A 22,267-nucleotide genomic window follows, 5' to 3' on the forward strand; every position below is an offset into this window, starting at 1 on the left:
CAAGGGGGCGGAGGGCCTTCCCAGCCGGCAATCAGCTCTTCTAGGGAACACCCGGTTAAGTAAGTAGCTCACAGGAAACTGTTTGGGCCCATTTCAGTTTTACACACAATCACTTCCTTGTCCATTGAAAAAAGACACAAAACTTACAATCTGGTAAAAACACTGGATGAACAAGCTATGTGTGTAAATGAATTAAAATGCAATCCCACTGCTGTAACTGTAGTTGGCTAAACCAGAATGAGATTTTCCTAACACTGGGTAGGTAACTAACTTCAGGATCTCCAGGTCCTTAAAACAGCACTCAGTTATTACAGACAATTATTACGGGCAATGTTCTTTGTGAATCCCCTCTTTGGGGGCAGATTAGAAATTGGACTTTAATATTCAAGTTTTTTTTTAAATAAACTTTTCTCATTTGGTGGTTTACCCCTCTTAAATGGAGATACACATATTTCCAGATAAATGCATCAGAATCCTGGAACTATAAAAGGCCTTAAAGGTTATTTTACAGAAAATAAAACAGAGGCGCTGAGAAATTAAATGGCTGAGGTGGCCGAGCTGGGGCGACATCCTGGTGACACCTCAGGCCCCACTCCTGGGCGCCGGCTCCTGTCACATCTCCATTCTTGATGGTGAATCAGAATCCTCACCGGCCCTTTCCGATCAAAAAACCTCTGTCAGTAGCCTGCTGCTATGAAAGCACCAAAGCAGGTGTTGGTGAGGCAGGTGCGAAGCTTTGAAATGCTGAGGGGTGAAACTCAGATTACAAATATGAACAAGGCGGACAAGTAACCTATTTTTTTTAGTTTTATTTCATTTATTTTTTTAAACTCTTTTTGTTAAATAGCTGTTTATATTCCAGGTTATTCTGCATTAATTTCAGGTGCACAGCACAATGGTTAGACAATCGTTTACTTTACGAAGTGATCCCCCTGATATATCCGGTTCCCACCGGACCTCATACATAGCTGTTGCAATGCTACTGACTGCATTTCCCGTGCTGCTTCGGCTCCACTTTAAAAAGGCCCTACTCAGGTCGACTCTCACCAATCTGTGGATGGCTCTCGGCAGATTTGCCATTTTGCCAGTTTCTCTGATCCATGAGCATGGGATGCCCTCCCGTTTATTTGTGTATTCTTTGATTTGTTTTCACTAACGTCTTGCAGTTTTTAGAATAGAGATCTTGTACTTCCTTAGTTAAGTTTATTCCTAAGCATTTCATTGTTTTTGATGCTGTTGTCAATGGGATCAATCTCTTTTTCTATTTTCAGAGAATTTGTTGTTAGGGACAAGTAACCTATGACAGACACAGAGCAAAGGAGAACACAAGCAGAATTTTGGTCTTGATGTGTGAGAATACCTTCCAGGCTTTCTCCCGCTCCGTTCCACCTGGCTGCCTTCCTATTAATTCTTAATGCAACAAAATAAAAAGGCAGGAAGGACTGAGCAGCGTCCTGATCTTTTAAAAAGTCTTTTGTCTAGAACAAGGTTAACTCACCTCTACATCTGTCTGAAAGTTAAAAAGGTCTATTCTCTGCCAGTTGCTTCCATCCAGGGCTAAGATGTTCCAAGCCTGGGAGGTGGGAGTAAGGGGCAGGGATTGGGGTGAAAGAGAGACATTGATTGAGACCATTACAGAAAGTCTGATTCAACCTTTGTATTGTCAAACTTTTATTCTTGATGCACATTAAGTTGATCATCAAATATGGAATTATAACGACACTGGGTTATATTAAATGTAAAAGATGACATTTTCATTTTTAACTGTTTACTTGAACTAAAATCCATCCTCATTCTAACAAAACTTGATATTTACTGATTAAAAATCTGGTTAATACCCTACCTTGGAAATCTGTGCGCATCGGCACAAAGTTACTATATCCAAGAAGGAAAATATTCTAGGAAGAAAGGGGGAAAAAAACAAAAAATGAGATGGGGTTAACATTTCAGGATATTTATAACTTGAAAGATATAGTCTAATGCTCCATCTGGATATATCGTAAGTTTTTTTCAATTTGCAATACACAAGTACGCTGCAATCTCACATACTACTGTGAAATTTTAAATGTTTGCACGTTCCCAAGCTGTTTTAGACACACTACATAAATCTCCTTAAAACAGAACTTATTAAACTTTTATTTCCTTTGTTCTAGGCATGGACATGAGACAAGCCAAACGTGTTCCACTCAGAGACCAACACGGATGTCCCAGGAACTGCACCCAGTGAGAGCTCAATCTGTCGAGTCTGGTGCCCCGAACACTCAGCACAAACCCCTCTCTGGGTGGTAGACGCTCTAACCAGGCTCAGGTGCCTGAGCCTCAGACAACGTGGCCAAGGAAAACTCGATGACAAAACCCGTTTGGGCAGAAAGATGGAGCTCGAAGTCTGTAAGTGACCAGTTTTTTGTGAGCAAAAGCCAAGAAGCCACAGAAGACGGGAGAGATGAGGAAAAAGAGCAGCAGAGAGAAGCAAACAAAAACCTTAGTTGGCATCGGTAATGCCCCTAGAGGAAGCAGGAGCTGCCACGGCCAGGGTCTGAGCCAGGCCTGACACTGTGGCAGTGGAGATGAGTTGCTGATGACAGCGAAGTGACAGATAGCAGCTGCGTGTGCCTCAGTCCTGCACAGTCACAGCTGAAGACAAACAACATCTTTGCTGTGAGAAGACAGGTGGACGGGATGAGATCAGGGATAATAATAGGATCTTAATTCTTACAGTCCCGGAAGGTAAATATGAGAGTCTGCTCTGTGTGTGGGAAGGGGAGGAGGGGGAGAAGGCAAACAGCCACCTGTAAGTTCTTCAAAGATAACAATCAGCGGTGAGCTGAAAATCCACAGACGTGGGGAAGAACAGTAATAAAACAGCAGAGAGCTGGACCCTATGGGAGTGCACTCACAAGCAGCAGCACAAGGCTGGCGTTAGCATAAACACCATTCTCAATGAGGCTCCAATCATGTTCTAGTAAAAAGCAAAGGACAGACGCACGATGGCTGCACCGACCTTACAAGACTCAATAGAACTCTGTACGCAAGAAGATGCTAGTGGCTGAAAATCTGTACTTAAATACACACATAAACATAGTTCAGGGTGTCTGTGCACGTACATTGCCTCTGTGGGAGCCCACCTTGCCCCACCCGCAAGCCCCCCTGCCTCCGATGTCCACGTCCTGTGCCACACGACCGTTCCACAGTGAGCCACAGCTTGCCATCAGTGCCCTAAAGGACCAGGGACCAGGCAGAGAAGCAAGCAGGCCACAGCAGAACCGTATTTCGTGCTGGGGTTGGGCTCTACAGTACAAGCCGAAGGTGAAAAGGGGGTTGGCTAAGTATACCTTGAAAATCCCTAGGGAATGTACTATCTTCGAAACCACAGACTCTGTCACCTCATGGCAGCACAACAATAACAACAGTTAACATTGACTATATACTTACTAGCCACAGTTTATGCTGGTCATTTAATGGTCACAACAACGCGATCTCCATTTTACAGGGAAGGACACCGAGCACCGAGGGGTTAAGTGACCTGCCGAGGCCACACAGACAGGAAGAATGGAGCCACGATTTGAACCCAGGTAGTCTGGCTCAAGAGCCCAAGCGCAGGATCACTCTGCAAACCACCTTAAAGTTGAACGCAGCTTCCCCTGGGAACTGGACGAGATGCTGTTTCCTCGACTGAGCAGCAGGTGCAGCGGCCTGTGCGCACGGACACCTGCCTGTAAACGCTAGGACCCCCCTGGCTGAAGCAAGGGGCTCGCACATTCCGACACTCAGGGGAACCGGCAGGTGGACACAAGTCCACCTTCCTCATCTCAGGCTTGCCGCCCCATGTCACGGTTATTGAATGAAGACTAGATCGGCTTCAGTATTTCCATCATTGCCCCTCTCCCCAAGGCCCCCACGATTCCAAGTGGTTGAATTTGGACCCCAAAATGCCAACCTGCAGCCTACGCCACATCCCTGAGTCATGTTTCAATGGGTAAAATACAGGCCCTGAGTGGCGCAGCCTGGGGCCCCGGCAGCAGAGACAGAGAGCTGCCGGAGTTAGAGCAGCGCAACACTGAATTCTAGCCCTTCCAGAGCATCTTCTCCTAGAAATGACTTCCTGCCTCAAAGGTGACAACTTCGGCTTTAATTAGGAAAGCACTACAAAGGAACTTGGTTACACACACACACACACACACACACACAGGGGCGTACAGAGCAGATGTGCTTGCGGACCTTGTATTCTGCTCCCTTGGTCCGTATGCCGACCTCTGTGCCAGGAAGAGCATTTTAATCATGAAGCTTTGTAACAAGCCCTGATGCCTGGCAACTGAGTCCTTCAGCTCTGTTCTTACTCATCACGATCATCTTGGTTATTGCTGGCCATTCTTGGTTCTTTGAATTTCTACTTATGGTTTAGAATCAGCATAACCATTTCCACAAGAAAACTTGAAGCAATTTTTCATGGGACTTCACTGATTTATAGGAACTTGAAGGAGCACTGAGATCTTTACAACATCAAGTGTTCCCATCCGGAAACGTACCCATAACTGCAAGAAGGGAGGTCTACAGACCAGTCCCCCTTGTGAACATGAGGCAGGAACCCTAAACAATGTACTAGGAGATCAGATCCAGTGATGCGTAGAAAGACTTAACGTATCATGGTTAAGTCGAACACTGATTTAACAGTTTTAATCAGTCGAGGCAATTCATATTAATAGAACTAAGGAATAAAATCGTGTATTATCTCAAAAGATGGCTTGGGGGGGCAGCTATAAAGGGTGTAACATACAAGGGGGGACTCTCCCCAAAACAATTTATTTACAAATAAAAAATTGGGTATTTATTCTTACATGTTTAAACTGCAGTGACCTTCAAACTACTCTCCATTTGATGCAATACACCTACCGAGACGTTTTTTCCCACTGCTCTAAACAGTTTTTCAGCTCATTGATTTTGATGCCTTTTAGTGCTTCTGCCATTTTTTGTTGCACCTCTTCCATCAGCAAAACGTTTCCCTTTGAGGACTTTTTTCATCCAGGGAAACAAAAAGCAAGTTACTTGAGGGGAGATCAGGTGAATGGGGAGGGTGGGGCACAGGGGTCATGCCATTTTTGATCAAAAACTGTTGAACACTCAGCGCAGTGTGGGCAGGTGAGCTCATAAGTCACGCATCATGAAATGGGCAAATGTGTCGAGTCTTCAAAAAAATCAACTAAAGCCGAATGCAACCTCTCATAATCCCAGCTGGTACACTGATACAGATGGGTTCCTAGAGCATGCACCTAGTGGGAGAAGAAGCATTATAAGTGGACTAATTCCAGATTTGGGGGCAATACCAAAAGAAATATTTGAGACAATAACAGGTGAGAAGTTTCCACCCAAAATTTCTAATTACACATTTCATTGGCTTTGTGGAGTATTTAATATCCCTGTATTCTTTTTTTATGATTTATTTTTTATTGCTGACACTATCACAGATGTCTCCATTTTCCCTGCCCTTGCCCCCCTCCACCCAGCCCCCGCACACCAAACTATAGACTCAAAGGCTCAGAGAACGCCAATCATGACCAATACTGGCCTATAATTTACCTTTTTTTTTAATAACATTCTCATTTAGTTTGGTATTAGAGTAATGCTGGCCTCATTAAACTCCTTTAATCTATTCTAAAAAGTGTTCAGCCACTTAGCATTAAATATTACCCTCCCCACATATTCGCTCTACTCCTTGTCTATAATTTTCTTCACACATGTCGAATCATCTAATTGCATCTTCTGGGTCTCTTAACCTTTTCTGTATTCCCACAGTTTTCTCTCTCTATGCCGAGTTATGCATAAATTTCCCATCTCCATGTTCCAGTCCTCTGTTCCTTTTCAGCTTCATCTAATCGACATTTAATCCATTTACCGGTCTTTATTGTGGATCGTTTCCTTAGGTATCTCCTAATTATCATGGCCCCATTTTCCTCTAATTACTGATGTATGGAAAGCTCATGCCTCTTGGTTCTTGAAATGACCCTATAAAATTGTTTTATATTTGATTCTGCCAACTTCTCTCAAAGATTCCATCTTTCTGGCATACATTTTAAGTTAATTTCTAAGCTTGGAATTTCTAAATCTTGTATGCATGACATTAGATTTCTCAAGGCGCATTCCCCTTCATCCAAAGCCCTGGCCAGAAACAAATTTGTTTGTTTGTTTGTTTGTTTTCTGGGTTTTGGGTTTTTTTTCCACTCCCATCTTACACTACACAGGGAGACTTTCCAGGGCCCCTGCCTCACATAGGGGTCGCATCCAGCCCCTCCCCTCGTCCCCACGAGGCCTCACTTCCCCTCTCTGGGCGGCATTAAAACCCCGGCCTCGCTGACTTCCTGACCCCAGTCGTGAGTACCCTAAGATGATTTCTTTCTTGAACTATGTATTGACTTTGTTGGTTTATCATATTATGGCCATTGTTTTTCCCTGTGTTTTCGTGCTAGCCCGGTTACAAGGTTAGAGGATCTGGAAATCAGGTGTTCCTTTTCTTTGGGGACAATAATAGCATGGAACACTGAATGCTCTACTCCAGTGTGTGGGGGCGTCCGACCTTTTGGCGTCTCTGGAAGACACTGGAAGAAGAATTGTCTAGGGCCACACATTAAATACACTGTGATGCATAATCACAAAAATATCTCATAATGTTTTAAGTAAATTTACGATTTTGTGTTGGGCCGCATTCACAACCATCCTGGGCCGTAGGTTGGATGCCCCTGGCAGGATACCAACTAACCTTCACTTCCATCACTGTAGCAAAAAACAAAACTTAGGTACATAAGCTAGTTTATTTCTGATTATACATATGACCTATAGTGCTGAATAATATGTTATATGCCTCATCTTTTATAGGTTGATATGTGAGGTGTTCTTGGTAGATTATAAAACTAATACTGTGCAAACAATTTTTTTTGACTGAAAAGCAACAAGATATAGAAGAACAGGAGATTCAACGTCAACAGGCCTTGGCTACCCTGGCTGGTGTGGCTCAGTGGATTGAGCGCCATCCTGAAAACCAAAGGGTTGCTGGTTCGATTCCTAGTCAGGGCACACGCCTGGGTTGTGGGCCAGGTCCCCAGCAGGGGGCATGCGAGAGGCAACTTCACATCCATGTTTCTCTCCCTCTCTCTATCCCTTCCCCTCTGTCTAAAAAGAAATAAATAAAAAATCTTTAAAGACAAAAAAACACAAATAGGCTTCGGCTGAAGTCTCAGACCCTACAAACCCCACACGCCATGTTTTTAACGACTGTGGAACCTTGGCTGACTCATTCAACCTCTGAGCCTCAGACTTTTCGCCGATAAAATGAGGGTGATTAACCGTCCTATGCACTTTAAAAGACTGTTTTGAGTCTCCAGGGGCGAGAATGAAGCTGCTACAGGGTACCTGAGGAACATTCCTCTTTTCCCCGAATGATCAGCAGCAGTCCACGCTGGACTCAGGGGGCGGTGCCCACCGAGAACCACCTCTGAAACAGAAACACAGAACGAACAGGACTATCAACAGCTTCCCTCGAACTGGAGGCAGAACCGTGACAAAACTCCAGGGAAGTGTGGGGAACTGGGCCACAGGGACGCCGGTGGTTCTGCTGGCAATCGCGGGAGGTGACGAGGCGGTCAGCCCCAGAAAGCGGTGACTCTGGGCGTTGCTGTACGTGTGCACTGCCTCCCTATCCTCGCGTCACCCAAGAGCGGTGCCAGGCCCTCCCCACCTTCTTCGGAGGACTACCCACTCAGAGCGATACACCCCAAGATGAAAACACAGGCTCAGCTACTGGTGCAAATGACTAGTCTCGGAAGTGTGGACACAGAAAACAAAACGGTTCCCAAAGACCACGAAGCAGGCGCGCACACCCCAAAGGATACTAGTGAAAACAATTACATCCTTCAAGCAAAGGTTAAATTTGAGGTTTCAGAGCATTGGTTTAGTGATGTTATCTAAAAGAAAAAAAAAAAAACCCTGAATTCCATGGGTCTTCCTTTAAGGGCGTCTCCAAAGAACTCAACTATGAACCGAACACCCACATTGACTTCAACCGTCCAGACGAGGAAATTCTGAAACTCAGCCGCCACTCTTTCTCCCTACAGTCTAACCCACCAGAACTGCACAACGCAAACACGCATTTTCTGAAAGGAAGTCGGAGGAAACCTTAGCTAACTCTCGGGGAAGAATAATTATGAGGGAGCACAAGAGAGTTTACCACTTCAGAAACGTTCCCAAAAGTACAGGTAGGATCAACGCTCGTGACCTGGGACTGTGAGAGCCGAGGTGTGTGAAAGGAGACTCGTCTTTTCTCTACGCATCTTTTTATGGTGTCACTTGCTGGAGTGATCAAGCTTCTTAATTTAAAATGTAATAAAGAAAAGATGGAAGAAAGAAAATGACTCCTGCATAGCAAAGCTAGCCTCACGTGAAAGTACAGCCCCTCTCTGGTTTGGACCCTCCATATTTTCAAACAAGTTAAAGCTAAGTTAATTAGCTCATTATTAAAAATGTAACCATTACATTTTCTGATAAAGAACAGGTATTTTATGGCTCGGTTCCAATTACTCTATTACTAATTCATGAGTAAAGGTTTCATCGTCAATACTGAGCACTAAATAGTAACTAAAACAAGGCGCCGTAGGTGGCAGTCAGCCAGCTTCTGACTGCATTTATCTAGAAGACATTCTGCACGAGAGGAAGGACTGCAGTCAGAGGGAAGGGCGCTGACCCCGGGCCAACGCAGGAGGCCGAAACAATGACGACCCTACTTCTGCCAGAACGCTACCGATATTAAAGAATCTGTAATCGAGCTCCTAGAAGAAGAAAGACTTGATTTTTAAAATATAAGTCAGCCGACGGGCTACCTTAACTTACTTTGTAAGCAGGCTCTGCCCTGAGATGCTGCCGACAGTGGGTGCGTCGGGTCCGTTTTGGGGCGGCTGCTTTCACGGGCGTCCGCACCAGAACCGACTGTCCGACAGCGCGGAGGGCGTTTGCAGGCCTCCAAAATGACATCCATTAATAACACGAAACGGACACTCAGTGAACATTCATTACACGCCGGGGACTCTGAGAACTAGCAACAAGGCCACAAGACAAGCAACGTTACTCTTGCCAAGTCCTAGACATGTGAAATCACGGCCCAGAGAGTTGAGTCACTTTGGGATCAGGACTAGTCAGTGGGGAAGCTCACATCTCAACCGAGGCGGCCTCCAGAAGTCACATAAACAGTAGTGACGGAGACTAACACATGCAATAACAACACAACTCACTAATAATAGACATTACAGCAAGTTAGATACTCCCATACAACCGCCTCCCGAGGAGGAATGCAATCACCAGCTCTCCTGTCGAACTGTGCGAGAGAGAAAGGCGGAGAGGGAGAACCTGAACACCTTTAATTTATGAGTGAAAGCCGGTAGGAAAAGCAAAACTGTAAAAACTTGTTAAGTAACAAACTAAAAATTGGTGGCGGAAGATATCTGTGAATATTGGGCTGCCTTAAAACTGGCGTTAAGCTGTTCAGAGGGAGGAAAAATTCACAGATTTTTCCGAGTGAGTCCAAGTGGCATGAACAGATGAAAAGCAGCCCGTCATCCCAGGTTACACTTGTTCGTGTCCACGGGGGAAGCTGAGGCTCCACTTGATCTGATCGGCAACGGAAGCTGGCAGAGTTTAAGGGGGTGGTGACAGACGCAGTCGAAACCAACGGAAGAGAAAACGACCTTGGCTACCAGCGAGGAAGGTGACCAGAAAGTCAAAGAATCACACCTATGGACGCGGTACGGCTGAAGGTGGGTGGGAATTCAAGAAGAAGAGGCGCAGCAGTGTGCACTGTGGTGAAGAAGACCACACGACGAAGTAACAGTGTCAGCCTCGGACACACTGGAATGTGAAGACGTCAGCCACCCGAGCACAAGCAATTGGCACCAAGGCTCCTCACTCCACGGACCATGCCGACGGCTGCTCCGGTAACCTGGCTCAAACCTCCAAGAGTTTGCTTAGGAAGGTTAGCCAGTCAAGGGGAGAGCTACTGTTACTGAGAATATGAAGTCTGAGAGTAAAACGGCAGAAATGACTTAAAGGCCAACAAAAGTTAAAATACCATGACCGACTAGAGCTGATTTCGAGACTCACAAGCAGAGAAGGCACCCAGTGGCCGTGCTGTTAACACCTCAATTCCCCTTACAGACGCCAAAGCAAGAACAGAAATGGGAATGTGAACCTATGAATAGATACATTATGTACATTTGCTCTCAAATGGCAATTCTTTCTGAAAAATGACCTACGTATGAGCCTTGGGGCATGATTCAAAAACTGTAACTCCAGGCCCTGGTTGGTTAGCTCAGTGGATTGAGTGCCAGCCTGTGAACCAAAGGGTCACCAGCTTAATTCCCAGTCAGGGCACATGCCTGGGTTGTGGGCCAGGTCCCCAGTTAGGGACGCACAAGGGGCAACCACACATTGATGTTTCTCCCCGCCCCCCTTTCTCTAAAAATAAATAAAATCTTTAAAAAAACAAAACCTGTAACTCTGGGATTCTTAACAGCTGGCTCCATCACAGATCTTTAAAAGAAGTAAAATTTCTAAAACAGCAGTTCAGAAATCACATTAGCACAGAAAGTAATATGATTTCCTCTTTGGCGGGGGGGAGGGGGGTCAATAGATGGAGACTGTTCCATGGCTGAGTGCAGAATAAAAGCTAAACCTACCAGAAGGGAAAAAATACTAAGTTAGCAGCCTGGAGTCACAGACAGCAGCAGCATTCAGGAGCACGGTGCAGTTTCACCACACCCCAGTGCTGGATGACGGATAAGGGTCTGCCTGGAGCTGGTTACAACTCCCCCGAGGAAAAATGACATGTTCAGGTTACAGCTTGAGGTCTGTGCTAAAACCTGCTCGGACCAAGCATGAAACCTTGCACAGTTCCAGGGGACACCTCCATTCTGTAGCCTGTTGTGGAGGGCGCCCCCCACAGTTGTGCTGACCGCCCGCCACCCTAACCCCGCCATGCTGGTTCTAATCGCTCGTTGTGCTTAACCAGGACCTTGTGGGTTTCATGATCAACATTTCATTCTTCCCTTGTTACCACTTGCTTAACTTTCAAATGGTCTCCAATGCCAAAAACGCTGTCTTAGCCAAACAAATACTGTTTTACTGAAATAAAATATAATGGTTGCATTTTTCACATGAGCCTCTCACGAGTTGGCTTCTGTTTTTATGAGCTGAGTAGCATGAGCTCGTGACAACAGTGACAGACAACACCTGATGACTCACGACACAGCCTCGGAAGCCCTGAAACGTGATCCCCACCACAAAGGAGCTACGTCCTCACCCTGCTTCTGAGGACAGCAAAGGTCAGTAATCTCTGGCCTTTACAGAGTGACTCTGTGGTGAACGCCAAACAAGATTCATACTCATTCCCCAGGAGTTCAGACAAGACTTAGCACAGCCAGGGAATGCAGGCAGCTAGTCGACCTCTTACTGAATGCCAGCGTTTCCCAACCTTGTCTCCGTGCAGGATTAGAAAGGTTCCATGGTCAGTTTCAAACGCTACCACTGTCCACCTGGGAGCACCACATGCCTTCTAGCGCACCGAGGCTCTGACAAGCCATGCAGTGAGGAAACCGGCTTTGTTCACCCGGTGTTTCCCAGGCCCGCTGTGCACAAAACCCGTTTTTCTGTGTGTCTGGTGTAATGTCAGTGATATTGGGTGGGCCAAAACTCTTGTTTAGTTTTTTCTATAAAATAAGAGGCACATTTTTCATTTCACCAATAACTTTATTGATTTGGATAGTCTGAGTATGTCAGCTATCTCCCGCTATTGGCTTCTAGTGGGTAGAGGCCAGGGGTGCTGCTAAACATCTTCCAGTGCGTAAGACAGCCCCACAGCAAAGAATTATTTGGACAAAATGTCAGTAATGTCAAGAAATGTCACAAACCACTTTTGACACATTTGATAAGTCACAGCGCCTTCTCCATGCACTGCATAAATCTTTTTTTGCATTTCAGTTGCATTTTTGCCTTTCCTAAAATAATAAAGCATAATACACCAAAAATGTCACGTATCTTCTTCCATCTTCAATATTAAAACGGCTCCATAAAAATTCACCAATTTTGATGTTTTTAAAAAATGCACACTGATACGACAGCTGTCACAACACAAACTAACAAAATTGTTTTGAATGAAATTAAAGACAACTAAACACTCCTGGAGCCATCACACAGAAAAAACTACACAGACTTTTTGGCCAACCCAATATAAGAAGAGTTTGGGAAATGCCACACAAAGATTACCATACATATGTGTATTTATTATCTGTAAACAATTAAAGTGTGACATCCAAACCTAAAATGGGATTTATGGGGTGACTGGGGGGCACTAGAGGAGACCGCAGTGCCTCGGGATCAACAACTGTCGGTTGACGGCTGCACTTGGTAAAATGACAAGGAAAATGCCGTTTACTGTATGTATTCAGGGATGCCAAAAACAAAGGACAAAAAGCCTATTTTATATGGTGCTCACTGTCACCTAGCACATGGTTCTCATAAAATGGATAAAACATCAATATTTGTGCTGAGAGCATTTTAAATGCCCAGTAAGAACATAACTGTACTTGTTTTAAAACCTGAAATTCATCAGAAAATAGCTGAACGCCTATGACTTCGGCAGCTCACAACCTTCACAATAATCTCTCCTCACGTGACCGACTACAGTGAGATTATCTACTGATACCAAAACAATGGCACCTACTGAAGATTATTACAATACTTACCATATTACAAAAAGAATCCAGACCAATGCTATGTACATACTTAGTACATTCTGGATTAGACCAAGTAAAATTTAACAACAAGCTGAACAGCATTCTATAAAACAAAAACAAAAAGTCAGTTAGGCTAATTCTGTCTGTTTTTCTGTGCTATGGACTCACAGTGAGAAAGAAGACTGTCTTGGAATTTGATGATGGAATCGAATCTGAATTCTTTATCTAAAGCTTATCTACACTTACTTACCTTAAAAGAAGTTCTTTTGGTAACTTTTTGTTAATAAGGCCTTCATCATTATTTGAGAAAACCTAAAAGGAGATTAAAGGGAACTTGTTAGTGTTGCCCAATCAATTAAAAAAAAAAGTTACGTATTTTTTAGATCAGAACGCCCTAATCACTTCCTACAGATGTGATACCAATTTCATGAAGCCACCACACTTCAGTATTAACAGCTTTAAGAACAGCTCATATCCTATCAGTATTTTATTTAAAAAGTGGCAACACAGCCATTTCTCTACTGCATTGTACTGGAGGTTTTAGCCTAGGTTATCAGGCAAGAAAATAAATAAAAAGCATCTTGATCAGAAAGAAGTAAAATGACTTCTATTCACAGATGAAAATCTTGTACATAGAAAAGTCTTTTAAAATCACAAAAGAAATTATTAGAACTAATCAAGGAGTTGATCAAGGTTGCAGGACACAGCATACAAATATGATATATTTATATAAAAATAAACTGTATTTCCACACCTTAGTAATGAATAACCTGAAACTGACATTAAAAAAAAAAACTTTTACAACAGCAATAAGAAGAATAAAATACTTATAAATAAATTTCAAGAAATGCAAAATAGATATTAAAAACTTACATGAAGCACTGTGGAGAGAACTTTAAAAAGACAAATATACTCACATCCTATGCTCATGGATTGGAAGATTTAACAGTGTTACATTAGCAATGTTTCTCAAGCTGATCCGTACATTTAATGAAATCTCTATCAACATGCCAGCTGCCTTTTTATGGAAAAATTTAAAAGCTGACCCTGAAATGCATACGGAAAGGCGAGGGACCCAGAACAGCCATAACAGGCACTACCCAACGATGCCTGGGTCAGGGAAGTGCTGCATGTGCGATGGTGGGCCCACGAGATCATGGCGGAGCTGAAAGACGCCCATCGCCCTAGTGGCGCTGCAGGCCCCGTAACACCGCAGTGTGATGCGTTACCCTGTCTGTGGTGGTGCAGAGGGCAGTGTTTGTCACGTGTACAGCAGCCTTACAGAAACGTCCTGGGCCTTCCCATTCAGTCACCCTTCCAACTCACTGACTCCCCCAGAGCAACTTCCAGACCCGCAAACTCCATTCCTGGTCAGTGTCCTATACAGCTGTGCTGTTGGTATCTTTTATACTGTACTTTTTAAAGATTTTATTTCTTTATTTTTAGAGAGAGGGAAAGCAAGTGGGAAAGAGAGGGAGAGAAACATTGATGTGAGAGAGAAACATTAATGGGTTACCTCTTGCACATGCCCCGAACCAAGGACTGAACCAGCAACCTAGGCAGGTGCCCTGACTGGGACTCGAACAGGCCATCTTTTGCTTTGTGGGACCGTGCCTGACTAACCTGAGCCACACCACTCAGGGCTTCGATGCTGTATTCTTACTGCACCTCCTTCACGTTTCTGTATGTTTAGATACACAAATACTTACAACTGTGTGACAACTGCATATAGTATTCGGTACAGTAACACACTGTACAAGCTTATAAGCTAGGACCAAGAGGATATACCATACAGCCTAGGTGTGCAGTAGGCTGCACCGCCGGGATTAGTGTACATTTACACAGTGACAAAACTGCCTAGTGAGGCATTTCCCAGAATGTCTCTCCATCATGAAGCAATGCATAACTGTAATCCTGAAAAAGAAAACGAACTCACACTTCCCGATTTCAAAGCTTACTGCACAGCCCTGGCTGGTGTACCTCAGTGGATTGAGCACGGGCTGCAAACCAAAGGGCTGCCGGTTTGATTCCCAGTCAGGGTACATCACATCACTGGTTCTGGGCCAGGTCCCCAGTAGGGGGCACATGAGAGGCAACCACACATTGATATTTCTCTCCCTCTGTCCACTCTCTCTGAAAATAAACAAAATGTTAAAAAAAAAAAAAAGAGCTCACTGCAAAACTACAGTAACTGAAACAGTGTGGTACTGGCATAGGGACAGACATATGTATCAATGAAACAGAACTGAAAGTCCAGGAATAAACTTTGTATTTATGGGGAACTGATTCTTGACTAGCATTTTAAGATAATTCAAGAGGGGAAAGAACAGTCTTTTCAACAAATGGTGCCAGGACAACTGGCTATCAACATGCAAAACAACAGAGTTGGACCCCTACCTCACACGATATAAAAAGTTAACCCAAAACTGATCAAAGACCTCAATAAATACGAGTTAAAACTACCACCCTTAAAACAAAACACAAGTATAAATCTTGGTAACCTTGAATTATGCAAAGGTTTCTTAGATATGATACCAAAAGTACAAGCAACCAAAGAAAAAAACAGATAAATTGGACTTGATCAAAATCAAAAACCTCTGTGTTTCAAAGGGCATTACCAAGAAAGTAAAAAGAAAATCCACAAAACAGGAGAAAATATTTGTAAATAGCATATCTGATAAAAGGACTGTATCTAGAATCTGTATTTAAAAAATCTCATAATCCAACAATAAAAAGATCGATAAACCAGTTGAAAAAGGGACATGGAATCTGAACAGACATTTCTGCAAAGAAGATATGCAAATAGCCAATAAACGCATTTTAAAAATGTTCAACATCATTCATTAGTCCTTAGGGAAATACAAATCAAAAACACAAGCTACTTCTCAGGCACAAAGATGGCTAAAATCAGACAGCTAACACACAATGGCGAGAATGTGGAGAAATCAGAACCCCCACACACTGCTGGTCAGGACGTAAAATAGTCCCAAAACAGCCACTTTGGAAAACAGCCTGGCAGATTTTCAAAGGTTAAACACAGAGTGACCATCTGAGCCAGCAATTCCAACCCTGGGCAACTCCCTAGAAGAAATGAAAATGTGGCCATACAAAACCTTAACCTTGTTCGTGAGTGTTCGTAGCAGCATTATTTTTCATAGCCAGAAAGTGGAAACAATCCAACGTCCATCAGCTAAAGAACAGATAAACAAAATGTGGTATGTCCGTACAATGGAAAATGATCCACCAGTCAAAAGGAATGAAGTACTAATATATAGCACAACAGAAACGAGCCTTGAAAATAACTACGCCGCCTGAAAGAAGATACAAACAAATTCTGTGACACATATTCTATGATTCTGGATCCACAAAACCTTTCCAGAGACGCCACTGCTCTGCTTCCTTAGATGCCTCTGCCCTAGTGCCCCCTCCTTCACAGCCACCCCAGGGCTGGAAGCGGCGGTGGCTCAGGCAGACACTACAGGGCAGAGGTGAGACACAAAACGATGCAGCGAAGGCAGAGGTCAATGTGTAGTTCAACTCGTGGCTGTCCATATCTGGGCTCTGGTTGCCCAGACTTGGCGGGGGGCGGGGGGGAGCCAAGTAAATCCTGCAGGGTGTTGTTAGCACAAATAAAGAATTCGCCATAAAATAAAGAAGAGATTTCGGGCTCCACTGCTAAGACACTGAGACTCTTAATTTTGGTGTAGTACACTAGGCACTGGGCACGATCTCTGGTTTGAAAAGAAGCCATGGGGTGATGGTTGAGAAGCCAGACTTTGGAGACACACTGGTCTATGGTTCAAATCCTGGCTCTGCCACTCATCAACTATGAGCCCCTGGGCAAACTGCCTAATCAATCTGAGTGTTAAATGGGTATAATGCCAATCTCCTAGGAATGTTGGAAGGATTAAGTGAAATGTGAAGTGATCAGCCTAAAACTAGACACAGTGAAAGGCTCTATGAAAGAGAATTACTGTTAAAATGAAGTACTAAAACCTATGTTCCAACCCCAGCGCAGACACGAGGGAGACCGACATTGTCAAGGGTAAAAAAATTAATAGAGAAACCTCTTCTTTTCACAATCTATTAACACAGATCTCATTGTAGAGGCTCTATGGATTATATCATGTGGTGGCAAAACTGTCTGTAGACCTCAGATACACTTTACAGTTTTTCCCTCCCCGTCTGCTTCCAACACCATTGTCAAAAGTAAGTGCCAAAGTAGGGGGAAGTCCAAGAGAATGAATGAAAATGGGAAAAGTGAATACTACAATGTTGTTTTCATCTCCAGGAAATCAATCTGCCTTACCAGCTAAAGGAATGGCGTAGTAAGCAATAACAAAAACCTAATGGCAATTAGCATCCTAATGTATATTTTGATCCATATGAATGAAAGTTTAAACAATTATTTGTTTTGTAACATTTTATGTTTTTATGTATTTTACATAACATTCATGTATTTTAGAACATACAACTAAACATAAAAAGCATTAAGAACATAAAAAACGTATGTCTTTTAGAACATACAACTCAAATAAATGTTAAAGTTAATATTAGGGAAAATCTCGGAAAATAAAGTTTTATTTTCTGACGCTTCATCCCCCCAAGTCTAAACGCCTGCATGTGAAGCCCTGGCCTTTCTGATTCACAAAACACGGGTGCCAGTTCCCGAACACAAACCTAAGTGACGGGAGAAATTTTCAGTGCCATTATGGCCACGAGTATGGGCCCTAATCTCATAACCTGTCTTCGTCAATCCTCCCTCATTTCATCTCTGTGAAAGAGGAGGGGGAAAGGAAGGGGAGGGAGGGCTAGGCCTGCCTACTTTGTTCTGTGGCATCTAGTCCAGTGCCAGGAGCAACACCATGTAAGTACTCGTAAGTGCTCGCAACATTAAAATCCAAGGAAGAAAATGAATTTCCTCACACATATATGTATGTATGGCAAATATACTGGGGAACACATAATGATGCATCAGTTTAGTCCAGTGTTTACATAAGCAGGGTCTGTAACAAAACACCTGGTTTTGAAATCTGGCTCAAATGATCAGCTGGGTGACCTGGGCAAGTGACATTGCCTCTCTGTGCCTCAATGTCCTCACCTCGAAAATGGGGAAATGGTATCTTCCCAGGGTGGTTGTGATAGTGAAACAAGACATAAAGGTACTTAGAAAAAAATGTCTCGGCCCTGGCTGGTGTAGCTCAGTGGATTGAGCACAGGCCTGTGAACCAAAGCATCACCGGTTTGATTCCCAGTCAGGGCACATGCCTGGGTTGCAGGCCATATCCCCAGTATGGGGTGTGCTAGAAGCAACTACACATTGATGTTTCACTCCCTCTCTTCCTCTCTCCCTCCCCCATCTCTCTAAAATAAATTTTAAAAAATCTTTTTTTAAAAAATATATAATATATATATTATATATAAATAATATATATTATATAATATATAGTGCATGTTTATATATTATTGATATATTATTAATTATATTATATCTAATTATATTATTAATATATTAATATAATATATTAATAATAATATGTGTATTTATATATGTTATATATATAAAAGAAAAGAAAAAATGTCTCATGCACAGAATATCCAAAATCAATGTTAGCTGCTGTTATTTTTATAGAGGCAATAGAAACAAGTGGCTGAATGGAAGAAATTTTCATAGAGAAATAAAGAATTCCAAAATTCACAGGCAAAGTCATTTATATCAACTGCTCAAGTTGTATGTTTAACTTCAAGCATTTAATGAAGGGTAATGTTACAACCTCAAATACAGCTTGGGGGGTGACACAGGCAGCCTCTCATGCCCCCTCCTATACCAGCCATTCATTCCAGCCTATACCACCCCTTGGAGCTCAGACATCAGCTTTTCTCCCAGTTGAATCCCTTCCAGAAAATAAATTCTTGATGCTTAACAATATACCAAAAGCAAAGTATTTCTAAGTTCAGCAAAGCAACCACTAGTATACAACTACAGTAAAATGCTTTTATTTTAGAGTAAAAACAACTCCAAAATTCATAAGTCAGTCAAGATGGACTGTGGGTCAGAATGGAAGGGGTAGGGGAAGGAGAAGAGAAAGAAAATGGACAACAGAAGGAACATGAGACTTCAGAGAGCGGTGAAAATGAATTCCTGAATATTCTTCCTTAACTGGAAGGGCTGTTCTCACATATAACATAAAAGTCAGTCATCGCAGTATTGAAAACACAAGAGTTCTATCAAGTTCATTTTCTAAAGCTCTTGCTGGCTCCATTAATTTGTCACTTTAAAGCAGTCCAGAATTAAAAAGAAACACACCAGATAAAGGAGACCTGGCTGTTATATGTGTGGGTGATGTTCTTTTCCTGTTATCCACAAGCCACACACCTGGCCAACTGCTGTTCTGGAGTCAGTGACGGATGCCCACTACCCGCCTTCTCTTCCTACCATGCTTCTCCTCACTTGGTTAGAAAAAAGAGCCAGGCAAGGTTCCAAACGGTAGATTTTTCTCTCCAGAAGGCCAACTGGCACTTGGGAAGCACCCTGCATTCTCAACTTAGTACCTCCACTGATCTACACTACATTACCGATGGTTTAAAAAAAGAAAGAAAGAAACCTTTTTCTTAACAATAGGCATTTCCTTATCACCTGCCCCGGCCCCTCTCCAATATTCTATGCCAAAGGTGTGTTCCCAAGCGGAGAGTCGGGCTCCGTTCTCCTTTTGCACACTTTGGAGGCCTCTGGAGAAAACACTCCTACTGTTGGCAATTTCCTGAGTCTTGTTTAAGTCAACATCTCAGCTGAGTCTTCAAGTCCAGTTTTAAAAAACGAGGTTAATGGGCGCCAGGTGGTATGCCCACTCTCAGGCTGACTGAATTCAGGTAATGTACTATGAATTCCTGAGGGGGCTGCATGCAGAGAAAAACCTCCCGCCCCCATTTTTTTTAAAAAGGAGGGGACATCTCCAAAATTACAAATTTAAATCTCCACATGCTTAAAAAAACAAAACCAAAAAAAAAAAAAAAAACCCTGCCATAAGGATGAATACGAAAGAAATACACATGTATTACATATTTTTATATATAACTGCAGAAACCAGACAGGAATACCATAGGCTGCAATAAACGTAGTGCTAATATAAATACACGATTTTGACACATATCCTTTTTTGTTGACCACACCCTCTCTGGGTGGCTTCCCAGGTTCCCCAGAGCCAAATAGCGTCACGCTGTCCACTAGGTGGGGAGGGGGGGGGGCGGGGGTTCCAGCAGTGACCCAGAGTCTCGGGCAGAAGAAGCTGCGTCGCGGTCGCCAGGGGCAAGCGGGCGTTCCGCGTCCTCCAGGGTTCCCCTCCCCCGGGCCCGCCCAGCCCTGCCCAGCCCCGGAGCCCCGCAGGCCGCGGCCCGGCCTCTCCGCGCCCCTGCTGCTGCCCGCTGCCACCTAGCAGGCGGCCGCCCAGGGACACAGCCGGGGCCAGGAAGGGCGGGGCGGCGGGGCCGGCGGGGCCCCCAGACTCACCATGGCCGAAGAGCCGCCAGCGCGCCCACAGCCCGAGTCACAAGGCGGCGGCAACGCCCGTTGTCCTGGTGACGCCAGCTGGGCGCCCCGCCCCGTCCCCAAGGTGGGCTCCGGAGACTGCGATTGGCGAACGGCGAGCACGTGACACAAAAGCGTGGTGCCCCCCCCCCTTGGACCGCCCCCACGGTCCCCCAAGCCTGGACTCTTGGGCGGGGTCTCTTCGCTGTCCCTACTTTGCACCTGGTCCGTCATCACCCAGAGCACCTGGACAGCCCTCACCTGATAACCGAGCAGCAGACTGCCCAGCTAGGAAAGCCCTTTATGGAGTCTTTAAGAAACAGCTTACACAGGTAAAAGAATAGAAGCATGCGAAATACCAGCACCTGAGGTAACCACTGCTTATATTCTAGTTTATGTGCTTCCAACAAATACATGTTATATTGTATTCTTAAAAATGGAAGCAACCCATATGCACTTTTAATAATCTACTTTTTCAATTAAAAATTATCTCTGAATGCCAATGCATGGAATAGCATTGTGTGTGTACACTCTTAATTTCTGAAATCAATTGGTAATTTGTTAATTGTTTCTGATATGGTTGAAGGCAACTTCCAACCCAGCCCATGAAGTCTGTGAAGAGGAGACATAATCGCAGCAGATGTGACATTTCCCCTAGAACGTGTAACAGGCATCTCAAACTTAATAAAGCCCAAATAAGACTTTTGATCCAAGTTTCTTACTCTCCAGTCCTCCTTATCCCAGCAAATGTTCCCATTATCTGCTGTTCAGGACAAACACGTACGAATCACCCTCGAGTCTCTCCCTGCTCCACACCTCACATCCAATCCATTAAAAAATGTTCTCTACTCTAAATAAACCTGAATCCATCCATTTCTCACCATCTCCACATCACAGCCGCCATCATCTGTGGTGTGCCTGAGTCTCCTCCAGGTCAGCTGCCTTCCCTCCCTCAGTCCACACGACAGCAGTGTTTCAGTGGGTCCTCATGGCACTCGGGGAAAAGATCCGAACTCCTCCGTGGTCTACAAGGCCCTCCATTACGACGTTCTTGCCTACGGCGCTAACCTCATCTCCTACCTCCCTTCCCTCACTCACTCCACATTAGCCACGTTTTATTTCCTGAGGTTCCTCAAACATGTCAAACCCTTTCCCACTTGCAAGCCTCAGCAACAGCACCGTCCTGTATTTGAAACCATCTTCCTCCATCCCTTCACTTGATGCAAGTCAGCCATCTCTCACATGTCATCTTCCCAGAAGCCTTCACTGACCACTCAGTTGAAAGGCTCTCACCCCAGTCACCCTCTCTGCATAACTGTCTTGTTTTCAGAATACTTAGTACTCCTTGAAATGATCTTGAAAATGTTTTGGCATGTGAATTACTGCCTGTCTCTTCACCCTGGAATACCAGATGTTTACCTCGTTCCATCTCTGTGTTCCTAGCGTTTAGAACAGTTCCTGGCTTAGAGTGGGTGTTTAATAAACATTGATGATTAACTGATTAAATGAATGAATGAATGAACGAATGAACGAACATGGATCCTACAACTGGATGGTCAGTCTGAAGATACAAATATGAACTTGACCTGTTAGAGTAGGGAGTGTAATAGAAGAAAAAACTGTAATTACTGGCAGCGTTTGCCTGTTTTACTAGGAGACAAACATAAAGGTAATAAAATGTCAATATCCAGTTTCTAAAAAGTGAACACCAATGTAAACACCATCCGACTGAAGAAGTTGAACATTGCCAGAAACCCGGAACACCACACGTGTCTTTCCCAGTCTTAGCCACCCCCTTTCCAAGTGGCCACTGTGTTAATATTTATATAAAGCATTTTCTGGCTTTTCCTTTTATAAGTTTTATTGTTCATTCATTTGAATTGCTATAAAGTAATCCACTGAATGTATATACAAGAATATGTCCACTCACCTGTTGATGGACATTTAGGATGTTTGGGCCATTTCCTGTTCAAGA

The 22,267-nt window shown here is 43.8% G+C and overlaps 1 protein-coding gene across 2 annotated transcripts in view; it reads right to left on the minus strand.

Annotated features, from left to right (window-relative positions):
• Positions 1 to 20,392, minus strand: part of FBXL2 (F-box and leucine rich repeat protein 2) — a 39,872-nt gene extending 19,480 nt beyond the window's left edge. The window contains exons 1-4 of one of the 2 annotated variants that reach the window (XM_028518306.2): positions 20,275 to 20,392; positions 13,018 to 13,079; positions 1,844 to 1,898; positions 1,499 to 1,573 (exon numbers count right to left, since the gene is read on the minus strand). In XM_028518306.2, the coding sequence (XP_028374107.1) occupies positions 1,499 to 1,573; positions 1,844 to 1,898; positions 13,018 to 13,079; positions 20,275 to 20,277 (195 nt within the window). In that variant the 5' untranslated portion in view covers positions 20,278 to 20,392. Of the gene's footprint in view, positions 1 to 1,498; positions 1,574 to 1,843; positions 1,899 to 12,776; positions 12,871 to 13,017; positions 13,080 to 20,274 lie in introns of both variants that reach the window. The other variant, XM_036030551.1, reaches the window with a different exon arrangement.
• Positions 20,393 to 22,267: the final 1,875 nt, after the last annotated feature.

The sequence above is a fragment of the Phyllostomus discolor genome, chromosome 7, assembly GCF_004126475.2.
Source record: "Phyllostomus discolor isolate MPI-MPIP mPhyDis1 chromosome 7, mPhyDis1.pri.v3, whole genome shotgun sequence".
Taxonomy (NCBI): Eukaryota; Metazoa; Chordata; class Mammalia; order Chiroptera; family Phyllostomidae; genus Phyllostomus; species Phyllostomus discolor.